The 19449-nt window shown below is 46.0% G+C and overlaps 1 protein-coding gene across 4 annotated transcripts; it reads right to left on the reverse strand.

Moving 5' to 3' along the window:
* Positions 1–10927: 10927 nt before the first annotated feature.
* On the reverse strand, positions 10928–18312 carry SLC22A17 (solute carrier family 22 member 17). Of its 4 annotated transcripts, XM_025392759.1 has the most exons (10): positions 17278–18312; positions 16580–17083; positions 16384–16487; positions 13882–14036; positions 13118–13283; positions 12773–12918; positions 12503–12608; positions 12126–12343; positions 11713–11824; positions 10928–11548 (listed from the first exon to the last, which is right to left on the reverse strand). In XM_025392759.1, the coding sequence occupies exons 2-10, from the start codon at positions 16844–16846 to the stop codon at positions 11260–11262; spliced, it is 1563 nt and encodes a 520-aa protein (XP_025248544.1). In that variant the 5' UTR covers positions 16847–17083; positions 17278–18312; the 3' UTR covers positions 10928–11259. The 4 variants fall into 4 exon arrangements, with proteins under 4 accessions (XP_025248544.1, XP_025248543.1, XP_025248541.1 ...); XM_025392758.1 differs by having other exon boundaries at positions 16580–17534; XM_025392756.1 differs by having other exon boundaries at positions 12072–12343; positions 16580–17534.
* Between the last annotated feature and the right edge of the window lie 1137 nt (positions 18313–19449).

Genomic DNA, 19449 nt, shown 5'->3' on the forward strand with positions numbered 1-19449 from the left:
AAATCTAATTATGGCCTGGAAACCCCTGGACCCACCTTTGAGTTATCCCATCCTTCCAGATCCAACCATTGTAAGTCTTACACAAACTGATTGATGTCTCCTTAAAATGTATAAAGCAAGCTGTACTTCAACCACTTTGGGCATGCGTCCTCAGGACCTCCCGAGGCTGTATCATGGGTGCATCCTTAACCTTGGCAAAATAAACTTTCTGAATTGATTGGGACTTGTCGCAGATAATTTTTGGTTTACAAATTGGTGACCATGAAGGGACTCTGGGTGGAGATGTAGCCCTGACCTTTGACTAATCTCCTGTTGGTTCTTGGCACCAGCTTGAGCTATCTTTATGGCTCAAATCAACAGGACAATTTGATTTGTTGAAGCTTGGGAACTCCCCTTTCTCCAGAGAATCCCTGATCTCTCAAAATTTGGTTGAGATCTATTGTTTATTTTGCTCGACAACTCCTTTTCTGGAGTTTTACTTGTTTCCAACAAGGAGGGCAAGTTTTCCTGCTTCCATGATGTTGGAAGGCTGTAACTCCTTTTTGGACTTTTAGCTAATATCTAAAAGGCAAGGCAAATTTGAGTTTCTTCCTGCTTCTAGGATGGTAGAGAGTAGTCTTCAACCTAAGACCCATTTTTAGGTAAGAAGCTGATTTGTTTTTTTTCTTTCTTGCTGGCTTTTCTTTTGTCTTGAAAATTCTCCATAATGACTAAAGGTTAAAGTTGACAACCAGCTGGTCTTAGTTTCTCCTTACCATTAGAGCGTTAAGTGATCATATTGTTGGTTTTCTTTGTTATTGTCCCTTTTTCCCATTGGATTTGACCAACTCTACCTGTCTTGGTCAAATCCTAATGAAATTCCAAATTATGGGGAATAAGGCCTCTGAATAAGCTAAAATTTCTCACAGGTGTAAAAAGAAAAAAAAGAAACCATGGGCATAGTTTCCGTGTTTGCTGTCTTAATTTCCTTCTATCCTATTCCTCCTTCCCTTTTGCCATCTTCAGTACCAAGAAAAAATCTAGAGAAGGCTTCTAATGACCCGAATTCCTCAAATAATTCAAAACAAAGGTGCAACTCATCCCTTTTGGAGTGTTCTGGTTTCTTTTTGAAGTTTCAAGAGTCATAGGCAGATTCTTCTTTGGTCTAAAGTTCTGCTCTCCTGTATTTTATTACCTGACCTCTTTGGCTTTGGGGGATACCAAAGATTACCTTGCACTGTGTGAGGATTTGACTTTGGTGTGTGTAATGGCGGACAAGAGCTACAAAGTTAGGCGTGGCTGAGAACAGTTTACAGAAAGTGGTCTTAGGTTTTTTTTTTTTTTTTTTTTCCTCCTGGGAAGATATTTAGGATCCTAATTCTAGTTTGGAGGTACATTTAAAAAAGCGTCTTCCCCAGCTCGGTGCGGTGACTCATGCCTGTAATCCCAGCACTTTGGGAGCCCGAGGTGGGTGGATCATGAGGTCAAGAGATCGAGTCCATCCTGGCCAACATGGTGAAACCCTGTCTCTACTAAAAATACAAAAATTAGCTGGGCATGGTAGTGTGCACCTGTAGTCCCAGCTACTCAGGAGCCTGAGACAGGAGAATTGCTTGAACCCAGGAGGTGGAGGTTGCAGTGAGCCGAGATTGTGCCATTGCACTCCAGCCTAGTGACAGAGTGACACTCTGTCTCAAAACAAACAAACAAACAAACAAACAAACAGTGTCTTCTCCATTGCCTTTCCTCCTGAAATTTGTCTTGACTGGCTGCTCTGCATTCGTGGGAGGAAGTTAACTGTCCTTTTCATGGATAAATGAGAGACTGAGTTTCCACAGCTCCAAAAAGAAAGGGCATTTTGCTCTTCCCAGTCTAAAGGTGCCCCTGAGTGACAGGGGGCTGAGTGGGAATGTTGGGGGGTTGAGCCCCCATGATGTACAGTGGCCCTACAGGGAACTCCAAACAAAATTAGTTTAAAAAGGCTCATCTAGGAAGCACATATAGGAGCTGGTCACCCCATGCTATCAGCCCTCCTGGAGGTGCTAGACCTCCAGAGAGAGAAACTGAGACACATTGTGTGTGACACACTGTGGAGTCTCACCCACAACCAGCACACTTTGCCCCACTCCACCAAACTCTAGGCCACAGCTCAGTTCCTCCTTTTAAGAAAAAATGTGGGGAATGAATTTTCTAGGAATGAGGACAGACAAGAAGAATGACCCCTCTCAGGCACCCTGTTTGGTTTTATGACCCTTTACTTGCAAGTGGTTGTGTAAATGGAATGGCACACCAGGTTTTCTAATACTCCAGCTGGTTAAACATCAGGTCTGCTCTTGTGCACATTTTAAACTGATGGGCAAATCAACTCAAGGAGAATTCAGAGCCTGAAGGTCAATCTGCAACTATAAAGTTCCGAAGTTCTCTATTTCTTTGCTTTCTTTTCTGCCTGCTTTAAGTCTGCTGTTACTTTTCTACTGAGATAAAATCCACTATTGGTATCCAACCATTTCTTTTGTTATTGTTTTTGCAAACCAACGAGTTTTTATTAATGTCTCATGGCTAATGTTCTGAAGTAAAAGCTATAGGATCTTTGGTTGCATGAGTGTGTATGTGTGTTTATGTATACATACATGGATTCTGTTGTGTTTTGGGTCACAAGGTAACAAACTGGCTACCAATTATAGATTAACCATAAATTAAATGATAAGCTCAAATGCATTTCAAGTTTATATGACTTAAGTAAAATCTTTAATAAGCTAGCTTTAAAATTATTGGTAAATATTTGAAATGTCTTAAGAATTGTCAGCATAAAAAAAAATTGTCAGCATACATTTTTGTTTACATTTATTGATCAAGTGATTTCATACTTATCTCTGCTGAATACTATAAGGTGTCAAAATTTGGCATAAGGGTTATAAAACTATAAACCCAATAAAAAACATAATGATTTTTGTGTATGTCATTTTTAATAAAAAAGAACTTAATGTTATTGATTTAATGAAAACAGTTAAATCTTGAATTATTGGTAAAATAATCATGTATTTAATCTTAAGGTACTTACTTAGGTGATAACCTGAAATTCACAGGCTATAAAAATGGTTGACAGGGAAATAACTTTAAATAATGACTATCACAATTTTCATAAATAATCTAGTTTCTCTCTCTGGAGGTCTATTTTCACACTGCTATAAAGAACTATCCAAGACTAGGTAATCTATAAAGGAGAGAGGTTCAATCAACTCACAGTTTAGCATGGCTGGGGAGGCCTCAGGAAACTTATAATCATGGCAGAAGGCAAAGAGGAAGCAAGGCACCTTTTTCATAAGGCAGCAAGAAGGAGAATGAATGCAGGAGGAACTGCCAAACACATAAAACCATCAGATCTCGTGAGAACGCACTATTGTGAGAACAGCATGGGGTAAACCACTCCCTTGAGTCAATTACCTCCACCTGGTCTCTCTCTTGACACATGGGGATTATGGGGATTATAATTCAAGATGAGATTTAGGTGAGGACACACAGGCCTAACCATATCACTAGGTAAACTATTAAAATAATTAGGTAAATGTAATGGAATAAATACTTGTAAACAAACTTGTCATAAATTAGAATCTAAAGTTAAATTAAATATTTCATTAAATGCCTAGGTATTTTCCAGTTAAAAAAATTACAGTGTAGGAGAACATTCTAAAAAATATGTTCTTATTAAAAGGTGAATAATTTTTGTCTATTCAAAGCTTATTTAAATGTTATGTGTAAAACAAGGTAAGAGGAACTAGGAAATAAGAGACATGCAAAGAAAGTTATAGAAAATAAAGAGGTATTTTTGGTAAGAAAGCTTAAAATAATTTTATATGAGAAAGTCTTGTATGGTGAATTTTTGTTCTAAAATAAAATGGGCTGGGTGTGGTGGCTCATGCCTGTAATCCTAGCACTTTGGGAGGCTGAGGCGGGTGGATCACGAGGTCAGGAGATCGAGACCATCCTAGCTAACACAGTGAAACTCCGTCTCTACTAAAGAATACAAAAAAATTAGCCGGGCATAGTGGCGAGCGCTTATAGTCCCAGCTACTCGGGAGGCTGAGGCAGGAGAATGGCGTGAACCCAGGAGGCGGAGGTTGTAGTGAGCTGAGAGTGCCACTGCACTCCAGCCTGGGCGACAGCGCAAGACTCTGTCTCAAAAATTAAAATAAAATAAAATAAAATAAAATAAAATAAATAAAATAAAATAAAATAAAATGAATGGATTGTTCAAGAAAGAGGAATATTTAGGACAAGCCAAAAGTCCAAGCATGTTGTAAATGGTCTAAGTTGTAATAAGGTTGGTAAAAAAGGAATTTATAAAAATGCAATTAATTGGCTATAATTAAAGGAAATTATAGTAAATAGTTTTTCTAAAAATTGAATTTTGATATTAAAAATACACTCACAAAAATCTAAAGAATTGGTTAAAACAAGATTTCATTTAAAATAGAGTTAGTTAATGTAATATGGTTAGGCTTTGTGTCCCATTTTCATCTTGAATTTTAATTTAACATCCCTCCCAGGTATTGAGGGGAGAGACCTGGTGGTGGGTGATTGGATCATGGGGGTGGTTTCCCCCATGCTGTTCTTGTGATAGTGAGGGAGTTCTCCTGAGATCTGATGATTTTATAAATGGCAGTTTCCCCTGGGCTTTTCATGTTCTCTCTCTAGGCAGCTGCCATTTAAGACGTGCCTGCTTTCCCTTCCACCATGATTTTAAGTTTCATGAGGCCTCTCCAGCCATGCAGAACTGTGAGTCAATTAAACTTCTTTTTTTTTTAAATTACCCAGTCTTGGGGAATTCTTTAACACAGTGTGAAAATGGACTAATACACAATGCAGGATGTTTTTAATTTTTAAATTCTAGAATCTATTTCTTTTTGAAATTATTCAGATTGATGTCTCAGAAGCTGTATCCTGCTATTTCACTATCTTCTCTCTTTTGAGAAGGCCTGGGATGGTAACTCTCTCCTTCAACTTTTGTTGTAACTTTTAAAATTAATAGTCTAAAGTAAGGGAGAAAATTTTTGAAAATGGGTGAATGAGAAATCTTTTGGGTCTGCTTTTGCCTGCTTTGCCTGTTATATCTATATGTTCGCATGTATCACAAGGAAGTTACATTTCACCATTAAACTAAACTGTAGGAAAGAGTTCTAATGATTTGACTTGAAGAAAACTAACAACTCATCAGACTGATAGAACCTAGCTCAGATCCCCTTTAATTCATGACTTTGGCAGTCTTTGGTAAGATTAATTTGGTAAATTTAATCTCAAAATTCTCTGCAATAGTTTAAAATCTTAAAGTGATGTTATGTTAAATTAAGTAACCTTAGATTTTTTTTCCCACTAGGAGTTTGGGTTTCTAAGAGTTAAAATAATAGGAGCATAAAAGGTGTTTTTGGTGAAGTTTATACAACATAAGGATGTGGTTCTTGCTAAAAAAAGTGTAATTTTTTGTAATTTTTTTCTAGCTAAGAAACCATTTAAGAGTCACTTTAAGATAAAGGAAAAATTACAGAGATAAAACTAAATGGATAAAAAGAAAAAAATTAAGCCAGGGCAACAAAAGTTGCCTCTGAGGTTACAGAGAAGATAGTCAATGTGAGGGAAGGGCAAAACCGAGTAACTATTAAACCATAGGGTATAATGTAAGGGAATTGTCCCATTTTGTAGGTTGGTGTCATCAACTTCTTGAGAAACCTTTACTATAATGGATAGTAAAAATATTACATAACTACTTTTAGGACAATTCCCTAATTTTAAATGCTACAGAAGGAAAAAGCTTGTTTGGGTTGATGTAAGACCCACAGCTCACTATTAAACAATCACTGATAACTACATGTGATCCAAATGTACAGGAGGTTATTACTGAGAAAACAACCAGCCTAGTGGCCACTGTAAGATCTGTTTTCCCTGAAAAGGGGACTGCCTGACTGGCCTATAAAATACCAAGTGCAGCACCCCAAATGAAGCACTTAATATGCTTCATATGTGAGCCATGTGGGACTGGCTTTATGATGACCAAGATATTCTCCCACTGAATATGCCTATTATCCACGTCATGGTAAACCTGGAGCTTAAGGGGACCCATTTTTACATGGATGCCCCTCCCACAGAATCATGCAACTGTTTGAGAGGCCTTATCAAATTTGCTATCCCTCGTGGGGCATAACACATTGAAGTAATTAATTAAAAAAAAAAAAAAAGAGAAAGGAAAAACAGAGTCGAAGGACTCTCCCCAGAAGGGGTGATGGAAATATCACCCTTTTTGGATGGTTATTCACTATTTTCCCCAGATTGGGAAATTTAAAAAAAAATCAAAAGGCAAAGGTTATCATGAGAAAGCTGACATTGCCTAGGGCAATGCTGGGGCAAATTAAGATAAAAAATTGGCAAAAGAGCCTGAGTCCCTTGGCTCAACTCCCTGCTGGGAACCCAAGCCTTTTTTCACCAGAAAAGGTAAAATAGTCTGTGGGTAGAAAAGAAAAGTTCCTGCGACCAGAACATAAAAATGTACAGATTGGCTGGATGTGGTGGCTCACACCTGTAATCCCAGCACTTTGGGAGGCCAAGGCAGGTGGATCATGAGGTCAAGAGATGGAGACCATCCTGGACAACATGGTGAAACTCTGTCTCTCTTAAAAATACAAAAATTAGCTGGGCTTGGTGGCTCAGCTACTCGGGAGGCTGAGGCAGGAGAATAGCTTGAACGTGGGAGTTGGAGGTTGTCGTGAGCTGAGATTGTGCCACTGCACTCCAGCCTAGCGACAGAACAAGACTGTGTCCCCCCCACCCCAAAAAAATCACAGGTTGAAAGGATTATGAAATTTGAGATGTTTACATAAACAGGCTTTATGTAAGGTAGTTGTAACTCCTTTACCTAAATGTCTTATGAAAATGGTTATTGTCTGGGAGGTGGAGGTTGCAGTGAGCCAAGATGATGCCATTGCACTACAGCCCAGGCAACGAACTAAACTCCATCTAAAAAAAAAAAAAAAAGAAAAGAGAAAATGGGTATTGTATCTAATTGGGGTGTGTTTTCCCTATCTAGTGCCATAAAACTGAAGGCATGTAAATCTGCTCTTTCAGAAATGTTAATTGTACATGCCAAATGGGAACTAGTAAGATTGCCTGAGCCCACAAAGTGTAGGGTAGAAGCTGGAGTGCTAGTCGAACAAATCCACCACTTTATAGCCCTTTGTGGAGCATTTATTCGTGCTGATGGCAAAAGACTGTGGGCACTTCCCAATGACAATGACTGGGCTAGAGAATTTCTGCTTGAGAGGCATTTACTGCCTTGCTATGGAATGTTAACTGAAGCTACCCTATGCCAATGGAAATAATGGTGCCCAAAGGAGTTCCATGACAAAATAAAAATGGTTTACATAAGATCTTGCTACCTGGGGATACAAGGAGGAGACACTCATGAGCAGGAAGCCTGTTTTTTTTTTTTTTTTTTTTTTCCTCCTAGGACTGATTCTAACTATGTGAGGAGCTGCTAGATTCTACAGTGCCTGGTAGACAACTCTCATTAGCTGTTTGACTTGTGAATGGCAGTTCCAAGGTGAACAAACATCCTGTTTGAAAGCTGCTGTTATGGTTAAAGAAGAGTCAAACAAATCTTTTTCTTTTGAGTTATTTATAGTTTAAAGCAACTGAGTGAAGTATGTGTTTGTAAGCAAATTTTCCTTTCTATCTATCTGAGTTCTCCAAAATTTGGATTGTGAGTTTATGACAACATAGTCATTTGCATAAGCTTAGTAAGAGTCTTTTAGAACAGAGCAATTGGAGACACTGGTTATTTTGCCAAGGCTTTGACTAGAATAACATATTTGTAGGTAAAGTTCCAGCAAAGTCAACCTAATAGGAGCCTATATGGCCAAACAATTCTTGCTGCACTTTATATGAATAATCAGGCAGATTATAATAAGCCTAAAACTTATTTTGTACACAAATTTCAGCCCTGACTTTTGTTTTTGAGCACAGATTGAACAATGAATTATTTCTTGGCTACAATAATCCTCTAAAGAGTACCAGATTATAATTTTTCTTCATATTTTTAGTTGGTGCTCTAATAGAATAGCTCCCTCTTTCTGTTCTGACACACAAATATTCTTTTGATTGTCAAAATATTTATGTTATTTATCTCTCCTTGTTCTATTTCCTAGGAAACCAAAATCATGGTACTCTGAAGACCAGAGATGTGAATCTCCCTCATTCGGCATCCCACTGGGCTGGATCTGTTATTCACTGAAAATGCCCTGCTGCTAAGACTATATAAGCACCCTCTCTCTAAGCCCAGGGACTGTTGTGGACGAGGTGGATGCGTGAGATGGTTAAGGGTTGGTTTTAAGGGATAGAATTAGGTTAAGGTCAGGCCCTCCAAATCAAGGATGGGTACAAAAACATGTAAACAGATGGTAAAATAAAGTACTTTGTCTTCTGAAGCTATTATGTGTCACCTTTGCATCCATCCCAACCAAGAAGAATTTCCTGACTGGGCATGGTGGCTCACGCCTGTAATCCCAGCACTTTGGTAGGCCAAGCTGGGTGGATCACCTGAGGTCAGGAGTTCAAGACCAGTCTGGCCAACATGGTGAAACCCTGTCTCTACTAAAAATACAAAAATTAGCTGGGCGTTGTGGCACACACCTGTAATCCCAGCTACTCAGGAGGCTGAGACAGGAGAATTGCTTGAACACAGGAGGCAGAGATTGTAGTGAGCCAAGATTGCACCGCTGCACTCCCTCCTGGGAAAAAGAGTGAGACTCCATCTCAAAAAAAAAAAAAAAAAAATTTCCTACTTCCTGTAGAATTAAAATAATTACTGATAAGGTAAAGATACCTTGCGACTTACCCAGTCTCCTGGGTATAATACTCCCAGTGATAAGTTGTGCTGATAGAGATATATAAAATCTTTTTTTGAACAATACTTATGTTTTCTATAGCTAATTGCTATAAGTCCGTAACTAAAACCAAGATTACAGTAGCTTAATGCATAGAAGTTTAAAAATAAGTCAATTTTGTAACCTCTCCTTTGGCTTTTTGTTTGTTCACTTTCTACTTAAAAGAAAAAACAATTTTAAGGGGTGAATGCCTGTCCATGTCCATTCCTATCTAGCCTAGAGCAATTAATTGGCTGTAAGTCTTGTTGAGTGTAAGTCCCTCGGTCATAGGGAGTCCCACTGAGGGACAAGATGGACCTGGGGTGGGCAGCCATGTCACCCAGGCAATGCTATGGAACAAAATCAAAATTGGTGGCCATTGATGTTATCTCTGGCAAATCTTGGCCAGAAGGGGGAGAATGTAAACTAAAAATAAAACTCAAAGGCCTCGCCACCCACACTGCAACCATCTGAATGGACACAACCCCTCGGCCAGAGCACTCTAAAATTTAACCTGAAAGGCTGGTGCAGGTCATGATGGGAAGTGGAGGTCCAACATGCCTCATTATATCCCTCCAGTATTAACATCAACATAAACCTAAGTCTGATAAGAAACATTTACAATCTATTTTCTCTGAAGCCTTCATCTTCATGATAAAACGTAGGTCTCCAAAACCCCTTAGCTTAACCCAAACATTCCTTTCTACCGATAATTACTCTTTCAACCAATTGCCAGTCAGAATATGTTTAAATCTAACTATGGCCTGGAAGCCCTGGCCCTGCCTTTGAGTTGTCCCACTCTTTCAGATCCAACCATTGTAAATCCTACACGTACTGACTGATGTATTATGTCTCCCTAAAATGTATAAAGCAAGCTGTACTTCGACCACTTTGGGCACTTCCTCAGGACCTCCTGAGGCTGTATCATGGGTGCATCCTTAACCGTGGCAAAATAAACTTTCTAAATTGATTGAAACTTGTCTCAGATAATTTTTGCTTTACACAGTTTACACCTAGTGGGGGTAGTTTAAGAGACACTTAGGATACATTATCTTGCTTAATCCTTATAGCAACTCTTAAAGGAAGTTGGAAGCTAAGAGATTTGCCCAAAGTGGTAAAGCCAAATCAGGTTTGGTTTAATAGGCAGGCCCTGGCACTGAGGTAGAAGTCTCAGTTTTCTGCTGCCACCTTCCAGAGAGCCAAGAGAACCCACTTTTGCCTTTTAAGGAAAGTGCCCAAAAGTTAGATGAGTTGGGAAGGTGACTACAGTATGCATCCATGAAGGGCTCTCTGGGATCTAATCGTGTCTTAGCTTTGTCACTCATTAGCTTTGTAACCTTGGGCAAGTTGCTGAGTCTTTCTGACCATAAGTTTTCTCATCTGCTTAAGAGAGTAATAACGCTGTATTGAACTTCTATTGTTTTTTTTCTGAGTAACACCCAGTCCCACTTCTGCTTTTGCTTTCCCTATTCCCAGTTGGGAGAAATGGGGTGTAGGAGGCATGTTACTCTATCTAGCCAGTGACATGCTCTCTGGAAATGAATCTTCAGTGGGATAACCCGAAGATTACATTCCACTGGAGCTCATTCATCTAGAAGCCCTGACAAAAATGTCGCTGGTTTCTACTCCTCAGACAAGGAGTCTTCTCCGCTCCTGACTAGTTATTTTATGACTAGTTCTGCTTCTCCTTCATTCTGTGAGCTCCCACCACAACCTGCCCCACCAAATCTAGTAATTCCCTTTTTGTTTAAGTTAATTAGAGCCAGTTTTTATTGCTTGCGACAACAACAACAATAACAAAAACATTGATCCAAACACCTACCTTGCAATGTTGTAAAAATTAAATGATACGAAGTGTGTCAAATGCTTAGCCCCGTTCTGGCAAAGTGCAAGCAGTCAGTAAGTGGTGACAGTTGTCTGTAACTCATCACTCGGGGCAGGACACAGGGAGGGAGAGGGGAGATTGTTATTGGTGTGCATTACACTGAGAAAAACCTTCCCCCAAGACATAGAAGGACAAACAGAAGTCCAGGCCATGATATGCTCATTTATTCCAAATGTCTTTATTGAAACAGAATGATAGAGCAAGAAATAATGAGGTCTGGGAGGATGTCTTTGGGTGCAGGATGGAGCCCAGACCCAGTGGTTACAGTGTGGAGCTCTCTCCCTGTCCCCTGACTCTGGCCAAGGAAGTGAACGCAAAGCAGCAGGGAGGAGGCAGGGAGGGCACGGCCCTCTGAGCTCTCCGCGATGGCTGGCGTAAGGTACCTCTGAGCCTTCTGGGCAGCCCTGCCTTCCCTACTCAGTCTTCCCGATCTTCTTGCCACATTTCTGTGTGGGCCAGCCTCCCGCCAGGGTACTCAGAGGCCGCTCAGAGGGCAGGGTTAGGGGTGGCAAGCAGCGGGACGTGGTCACAGCGGGTAGGGGGTGGCTGCCGCAGCAGGGAAGGCCGGCGACACAGCTCCCCATCCCGGAGCACCTCCGGCAGGAGCTTGCGCTTGGTTTCCGGCAGCAGCATAATGCTGAGAATGCAGAGGAGGGCGCAGGCCGCCAGCACCACGTGCTGCAGGAAGGCTCCATGGCCCATATGGAGGCGCTGGGCCGGGCCGCTCAGCCCCCCAAGCGCCCCTAGAGCCATGATCAGGCCCAGGCCGCGACCCCTGGGGAAGAAGGAGGAGGAGCTCAGCCCACAGCTGTGGCCTTGCCCTGCCCTTCTCCCACAGCACCCCCTCCTCCAGCCCACAAGCCCCGTCCTCAGGAGTGGGTTGGGGGAGGGGGAGGCCGAGGGTCCTGGCTCTGCCCCTGGGGACACCCCTGCTCTCACCGGACAGTGGTGGGGATGACCTCAGCAGCAAGGAGGGTGCTGAGGATGGCGGCAGCTTGGGAGGAGAAGAGCCCAAGGACGGAGAACGTGGTGATGGCAGCCTCGTTCAGATCTGCAGACGCAAAAGGGATGATATGAATGGAGGTGGGGAGGTCAAGGCTCTCCTAGTCCTGGGTGTCATCCCCTTGGCTCTCTGTTCCCATGGCTCTAGCTGGGCAGGCTCTGGGCATTCAGTAACTGACTGGGAGAGCAGATGGAGCTGTGCGGCCTGGTGGAGGCATGTGGAAGAGCTGGACAGGGTCTGGGGCTTGTCTTGGGAGGCTTGTGCCAGAAGAAATGGCTGAGCCTGTCTGAAGCACCTCTGTTGGGGATCCCTTGTTGAGCCCACACTGTGGGAAAGGTAGGATGCTCACAATCCCACAGGCCCAGCAGGACCAGGGAAGCAATGCCGGTAAGGGTCATGGAGAGAAGAAGGATGCCCCGGCGGCCAAATCGGTCCACGGTGACCCCTAGGAAGACACAGGCCAGGGCTGCGGTGCCGCTGGCCAGCAGAGAGCACAGGTAGAAGTCCGATGGGCTTCCTCCTCCTCCCACAGGCTGGTAGCAGTGGCGAATGGCATGGGCAATGAAGCTGTGAGAAGGGGTGGGGAAGCAAAGAACAGAGTCTGAATCCCCTCGTGCAGCCTTCCACAGTGCTGATGGTCCTCTGCAGGGGTCCTTGGGCCTTCCCACCCGGCCAGCCCCCATTCCAGCTACTGGCCTGGCCCTCAGCCCAGACACCCAGGCTCACTTGGTGAAGCCCAGGATAAGCAGATTTTTCCAGATGTTGCGGTAGTTGAGGAGGGAAGCGAAGGAAAAGGAGGATGTTGCAGGGAGAGGGCAGGTATTCTCCAGGTCTTTGGGAGAGAGAGAGGAGCTGTCAGAAGAAAACCCTGAGAACCCAGGATCCTCCCACATGGGTGGTGGGGACCCTGGGAGAAGGTGGCACAGCTACAACCATGCAGAGGGCACCATCATGTGTGCAAGTGAAGCAACACTCACAGGGACCCCTATCTCTTACCCTGCAGGGCCTCCTGGGCCTCCTCCCCCAGCATCTGCCCATGGGGCCGGTTTCGTTCAGCCAGGATCCTCAGCACAGATTGAGCCTCCTCGATCTGCCGCTTCACTATCAGCCACCGTGCGGACTCCAGGAACAAACCAGGCCAGCTGGGGGCAAGGTGGAAGGGGTATACTGTGAGGTTTCCCTTCTCCTGATCTAGGGGTGGGAAACGTGCACCTCTGAGGGACTGGGGCTGGGGTAGGCCTGGACCAGGGGTGGTTGGAGAAGAGGAGGGGTCTCCAGGCTAGGGCTAGTTTGGAGGCAGAGATGGGAATTGCCGGACCACAGGTGAAGGGCAATACTGACCCATAAAACAGGAAGAGGATGCAGGGAGCGGTGATCATTCGCTGTAGGAATCGCCAATCCTTAGAGACAAGGGCCAGGCCCAGGAACAGGAAGTGCCCTCCCACCCCCACCAACTCCCCTGCCAGGGCCACCCGAAGCCTCTGGGTTGGGTCGCACAGCTCCAGGCCTGGAGATACAGCAGGGGTGGAGAGAGGAGAGGGAGGCCAGGGAGGAAGAAGACATAAGAGAGAAGAGGAGAGAGGGAGGGAGGAGGACAGAGAGTGAGGTCAGACCCAGAGTGGAGGCTGCAGCCATTGCCTCCCTTGCTAACCTCTGGGTGGCAAGGATTGGGGAGATTGTTCAGCCCTCTCTCCTTTCCTGCTCAAACCTAGGAGGGCTCTAGGGCCAGAGTCCCTGGTGAGTGTTCAGCATTTCCAGTTTATAGGCCCTTTCCCATCAGGCCTCTTATTTGACCTTCACATCAACCCTTGTCCAAGGTCGCACAGCTAGGGACAATCCTTGTCCCTGGACTTACTACGGTCAGGGGAATAGCACCTTATCCCCTGGCAGCAGTAAGTCCAGGGCAAAGACTTTAAAGATTGTGGGGACAGGGAGATAGGTGCAGAGAGAAGCAAGAGCCCTGGATTCTTCAAGGGCCTGGGCAGAAAGATAGCTGAAATTCTAGGCAGCTGAAATGTGGCCTAAGGGGCAGTGGGGATGGCCTGGGGATGCAGGCAGGTAGGCATGAGACCCAAGGGAGGGAATTCTGGGAGGGTGCCACTTACGCATCAGGTAGACACCCAGGTCAACACCGGCAAGCAGAAAACCCAGGAGGAATCGGAGGGCCATGACGCCTGTGGAGGAGCCTGCAGCAGCCCCTCCTACTCCACAGGGTCCCACCAGCCCCAAGGTCAGCAACACAATCCCACGACGGCCAAACCTAGAAAGTGGGAAGGGCTTCTGGTCACCCAGACTCTCTGGTGGTGGGGAAGTTACTGGGAAAGACCCAGCTGCACACTTTAGAGCTAGAGGTATGAGAATGAAGTTCTGGGAGCAAGAGTTGGAAAGAGGCTTGAGAAGATGGGAAGGGATGGGGACCATGGGTGGGTGATGCCTGGCTACTGGGCACTGGGGTGTGGTTGTGATTCTGTAAGAGGTGGGAACATTGACTCTTGGGCTATTGGTCAGAGATTAGGGCACTTGTCAATGGATGTGAGATCACTCATCAGGGGGGATGGGTAATTGCTTAGGGGATTTGGGACCATTCATCCTTAGGAATAGAGCTAATGGTCAGTGGGCATGGAGCTTGTCTTGCTTAGACTGTTCAGAGGAGATGTGGGAGGGGGGTTCATTGATATACGGAGTTGGAACTATTAACCTGTGGAGGGGAGGCCATTGGCCACTTGTGCATGGGGATACTACTGGTCAGTGAAGGTAAAGTTAATGACATTAGGGGACGGAGTAATTGATTTTTGGAGATGAGACCATTGTTCCATGGAGGTGGGACATTGGTCTATTAATACATTAAGAATGGTCAGGCTGAGCACGGTGGCTCACGCCTGCAATCCTAGCACTTTGGGAGGCCGAGGCGGGCAGATCATGAGGTCAGGAGTTCAAGACCAGCCTGACAAATATGGTAAAACCCCGTCTCTTCTAAAAATACAAAAATTAGCCAGGTGTGGGGGTGTGTGCCTGTAGTTCCAGCTACTTGGGAGGCTGAGGCAGGAGAATCGCTTGAACCCGGGAGGCAGAGGTTGCAGTGAACTGAGATTGCGCCACTGCACTCCAGCCTGGGCAACAGAGCGAGACTCCGTCTCAAAAAGAAAAAAAAAAAAAAAAAAAAGAAAAGAAAAAAAAGAAAGAAAAAAGAAAGATCAGTGGGGACATGGACATGGGTCTATTAATCCATGGGGCAGGACTATTGATCAATGGAATGAATCTATTAATCCATGGGACTAATCCGTAAGGATAAGGTCACAGACCAAGGGAGATGAGATGATTGGTAAGTGATGATAGTCACTGACTATGAGTTAGTGAAAACATGGTTACTGATCCTTGGAGGCTGGGCTATTGATCTTTGGGGAGAAGACCACTGATCTATGGAGATGAAGATAGGGAGCCTCTGGTCATTGGAAAGGGGGCACCAATCCCTGGGAGTTAGGCTATTGATCTAATAAGGTGGAGTGTTTTTCCATGAGAATGGGCTTATTGGTTAATGTGCTGAAGGCTACGGATTTTAAGAGACCAAATTATTGATCTTTGGGGATGAAACCATTGTTCCATAGGAATGAGCTACTAGTCTGTGGCAATGAGGCCACTGATGCATAGGCATGGGCTACTGACCTGTGGGTTTAGGACCATTGGCCCACAGAGGTGTGTGACTGTTGGGCAGTGAGGATGGGTATTGATTTTAAGGAACTGGACTACTGAATGTTGGGATGGCTTTGATCCATAGAACTTGAGCTATTAATCCACTTGGATGAACTGTGGATCAATGGGGCTCAGTCTAATCATCCAGGAGGAAGTTTAGTGCAGTGAGAGCATCTGGTCAGTGGTGATGGTGACCAGAATCAGAGATGAGATTTTTTGATCTGTGGGAAGAGTTATTGGTTGCTGGGATTGGGCTGTTGATCTCTGGAGGTGAAGCTATTGACTCATGGAAATGGGGATTTTGGTGAGAGGATCTCAAAGACCTGAGGATCCATGAGGGTGTGACTTTTAATCTATGGGCTATTCACCTACAGAGGGTAGGGTCATTTGGTGGCAGGCATGGGACTGTGAATTATTGGGTCTGAGGATATTTTCTTTGGAGATAGTTATTGACTTGTAGGGGAGGGGCCACTGGTCAGAAATGAGGTAATTTGTTTGTGAAGTTGAACTATTGGTCAGTGGGAATGGAGCTGTTGGTGTTTAGGAATTAACATTGATCTTCAGGAATGAGGTCACTGAGATGGAGCTAACAGTCCATGTGGGCTGTTAGTGAGAATGACACTTTTCTCTTTGGAGATGAGGCCATTGATTAATGGATGGGGGGGGGCCACTAATTAGTGGGAATGGAACTAATAGTCCATGGAGGTCGAGTCATTCCCTTGCACGGAAGAGGTAGGGAAGGTGTATTTCTTGATGGGGAGTGAAGTTGAGACATGGGTAGACCATTGAATAGAAGTCCAGAGAAGACTGCAGGGTCCAGCGAATCGTCTTCGACCTCTTGTAAGCGCCCGCTGCTTGGGCTAGCTTCCCTAGCACCCCCTCCTTTCTACCAGCCCTGCCCCCACGACACCCCTCACCTGTCTGCGGGGTAACCCAGGAACAGGTAGCCGGAGGCAAAGCCCAAGATGAAGAGGATCTGCTCCAGGATCACCTGCCAGCCCAGGTCACACACCAGATCCCACTGGGGACGTGAGAAGGGTGCAGGGGGCGTGAGGCCCCGCCCTCGCAGCTCTCTGCCCGCCCCCAGACCCGCGGCCCGCCTGGCCGCCTCACCTGGCCGATGGCATTGGTGGTGAGCACGGGAAGGCCATTATAGTCCCAATCCTTGAGGCAATGGTTGAAGTCCGGCGGGGCGAAGCCGCTGCACGAGGGGTCGGTACTGGTGGCGACACGGCTGGCAGCGCTGGCTGCTAGGGCCGCGCTGGCGACGCTGACGCCGCTGGCATTGGGGGGCTGCTCCCAGCCAGAGGCATTCGGGGGGAAGGCCCCGTAGTGGCAATGCAGCGGGGGCGCCAGCGTGAAGATGGGGTCCGAGGCCATGCCCAGAGCCACGAAGAGCACGGGCAGGCAGCAGAGGCCGAGCTGCAGCTGCTGGCCGCCGCCCAGCGCCCCCACCTGGGCGAGCAGCGCCTCAAAGCTGAGGGGGCCTGGGGGCACGGCCAGCGACAGGCTGCTGCCCAGTCCGTCGCCGCCCGCGTCTCCCTCCCCCTCCCGCTCGCGCTCCCGCTCACCCTGCAGCTGCTCCGTGGGCACCGCATCTCCGAGGGTTCCGACCTGCTGTTGGGGGGCAGGGGGTGGCAGGAGAAGGGTGAAGCGGAGGAAACCGCAGAGCAAGGGCAGGGGGCAGGCGGGAGCGAGGGCTAGGAAGGCAGTCAGGGGCGGGGGATGCGCAGGAGGAAAATGAAGGGCGCTCCGCGGGGGCGGGGGTGTGGGGAGAGGATGGCGTCGCCACCTGGGGCTCGGGCACTTACTCCGTTGGAGGTGGGGGTGATCTCTACAGTGTTGTCGATTTTGCCGCCGCCCCCGCCATTGGGCTCGGGGGTCCCGGTGGCCACCCGGGGAGCCAGCTTGCTGACCGCAGGGGCCCTGCCAGCCCGCGCCGAAAGGATGCGCTGTCCTCTGGCCCAGTTGCGCGCCGACTGCCCGGACCCAGAGAGCCCGAAGAGATCCCGCTCCGCAGCTCTGCAGCCGCGGGCGCCTCCTTGGTCTCTGCGATCTCTGCGCTGCTTTCCCCTCCTCTTCCTCTAGACTCTCCTCCCCTTCCCACGTCAGCAGAACCTTCGGTCCAGACTCTTCGTCAGATAGAGGAAGGGGGGCCAGGGCCCAGGGGAGGGAGGGGAATGGGGCTCTGTCGTCTCTTTCCTGGGTCTGCAGGCCATTGCGGTAAAAAGCAAAAAAAGCTGAAGGATAGTAGCTAGTCCAGGCAGATGCCAGAGATTCTTCCTCTGCTTCCAATCATTTGCCACTACTCATTCATTCATTCATCCACCCATTCACTAATCAGTAAAATTTAAGTGTCCACTACATTCCAGGACTTGCACTAGACTTTAAGGATAATAGGGTGGACAAGGTCCGCTTTGGAGACCATTACTCCAGGGAGACAGACATGTAAACTGGCTATTACAGTACAACTTATGCATATGGAAGACTGGCTTGGCCCTGTATTCAGCCCTAGCTTCAGTCCTCTACAAGGAGACCACTTCCTTGGGTTTCATCACTCCCATCCTGGTTGAATCTCCATTTCTCAACAGCATTTGGCACTGTTGACCCCCTCTTCCTTTAAACACTCCCTTCCTTTGCTGCTGAGTCTCTCCTGCTCCCCTTTTCTCCATTGCAGAAATCGTCTTCCAGCTCATGGCACTGGTGCTGAGCATGGGCAGGCCATTATCATCCCGGTTCTTGAGGCAATGACTGAAGTCCAATGGGATGAAGCAACTGCAGGAGGGGTCTGTATTGGTAGTGACGAGGCTGGTGGTGCTGGCTTTTAGGGCCATTCCTGTCTGGATCATTTAGACACCATCGTTCAGTGTCTGGAATCCTCAGAGACTTAGTCCTAGGCCCTCCTCTCATCGCACACTGTCTCCACCTTGGGATCTTGCCTATTCCCACAGCTTCAAACACCACCCATACAAACAATACAAACCTGATGTCCAGACTGATTTCCAGCTTCCACCTCTGTTCTGAGCTCCAGACCCATGAAGCCACCTCTTATTTGACCTTCACCTTGGATCACTCACAGGGACTTCAAACTCAATATGTTCAAGACCAAATTTGTGCTTTCCCCCCATAACTTGGTTGTCTTCCACTGCTTTTTTCTGCAGTGAATGGCACCCTCAACATCACATTGTGGCCAAATGCTCAGGCAACATCCCTTAGAGCTTTCTCTTCCTTACCCATGTTGAATCCTTTACACAATTCTGCCCATTTTACTTCCTATATATTCTCAGATATCCCACATCTCTCCATCTCTGCCACTATTAGTCAAACTACCTGCTGTAAAGACCACTTTCGCCCCCTAATTCCTAACTGGTGTTCTGCATCCACTTTGTTTACACTTCCTTGCCACCCATATGTCATTTATAGTCAGATAGAATGATCTTTTCAAAATACAGATCTGATCGTGTATCTTTCCTGTTAACCAGTCTTCAGTGGTGTCTCCTCACTGTCAAAGTGAATATTAAAAATCTAGATACCTCATACATGGTTCTGCATGCCTGGTCACATGCTCTCTGTAGTTCCGTCTCACTTCTTTCCCCAAACTCTCTGCACTCCAGCCACAGACTTTCTAGTTTTCCCCAGTGCCACGAGGCCTTTGAACAAGCTCGTTCCTGCACCTAAAAAACTTCTTAGTCACATTTTTCTCATCCTTCAGCTCTCAGTTCAAACATCTTTGCTACACAGGAGTCTTCCCTAACCTCTAGAATTGCTACTCAAAGTGTGGTTCATGGACCAGCAGCATACGTGGGAGCTTGTTAGAAATGCAGAATCCAAGCCTCACTGAGAGACCCTTGAATCATAATCTATATTTTAACCAGATCTCCAGGTGTAGGTATTATACATTAAAGGTAGAGACACACATCTCTAAGAGATTTGTTACCTGATAGGTACTTTATTCTTTAATCCTAGGTAAGGGCTAGAAAGGA

Source organism: Theropithecus gelada, chromosome 7b (assembly GCF_003255815.1).
Source record: "Theropithecus gelada isolate Dixy chromosome 7b, Tgel_1.0, whole genome shotgun sequence".
NCBI classification, from domain to species: Eukaryota; Metazoa; Chordata; class Mammalia; order Primates; family Cercopithecidae; genus Theropithecus; species Theropithecus gelada.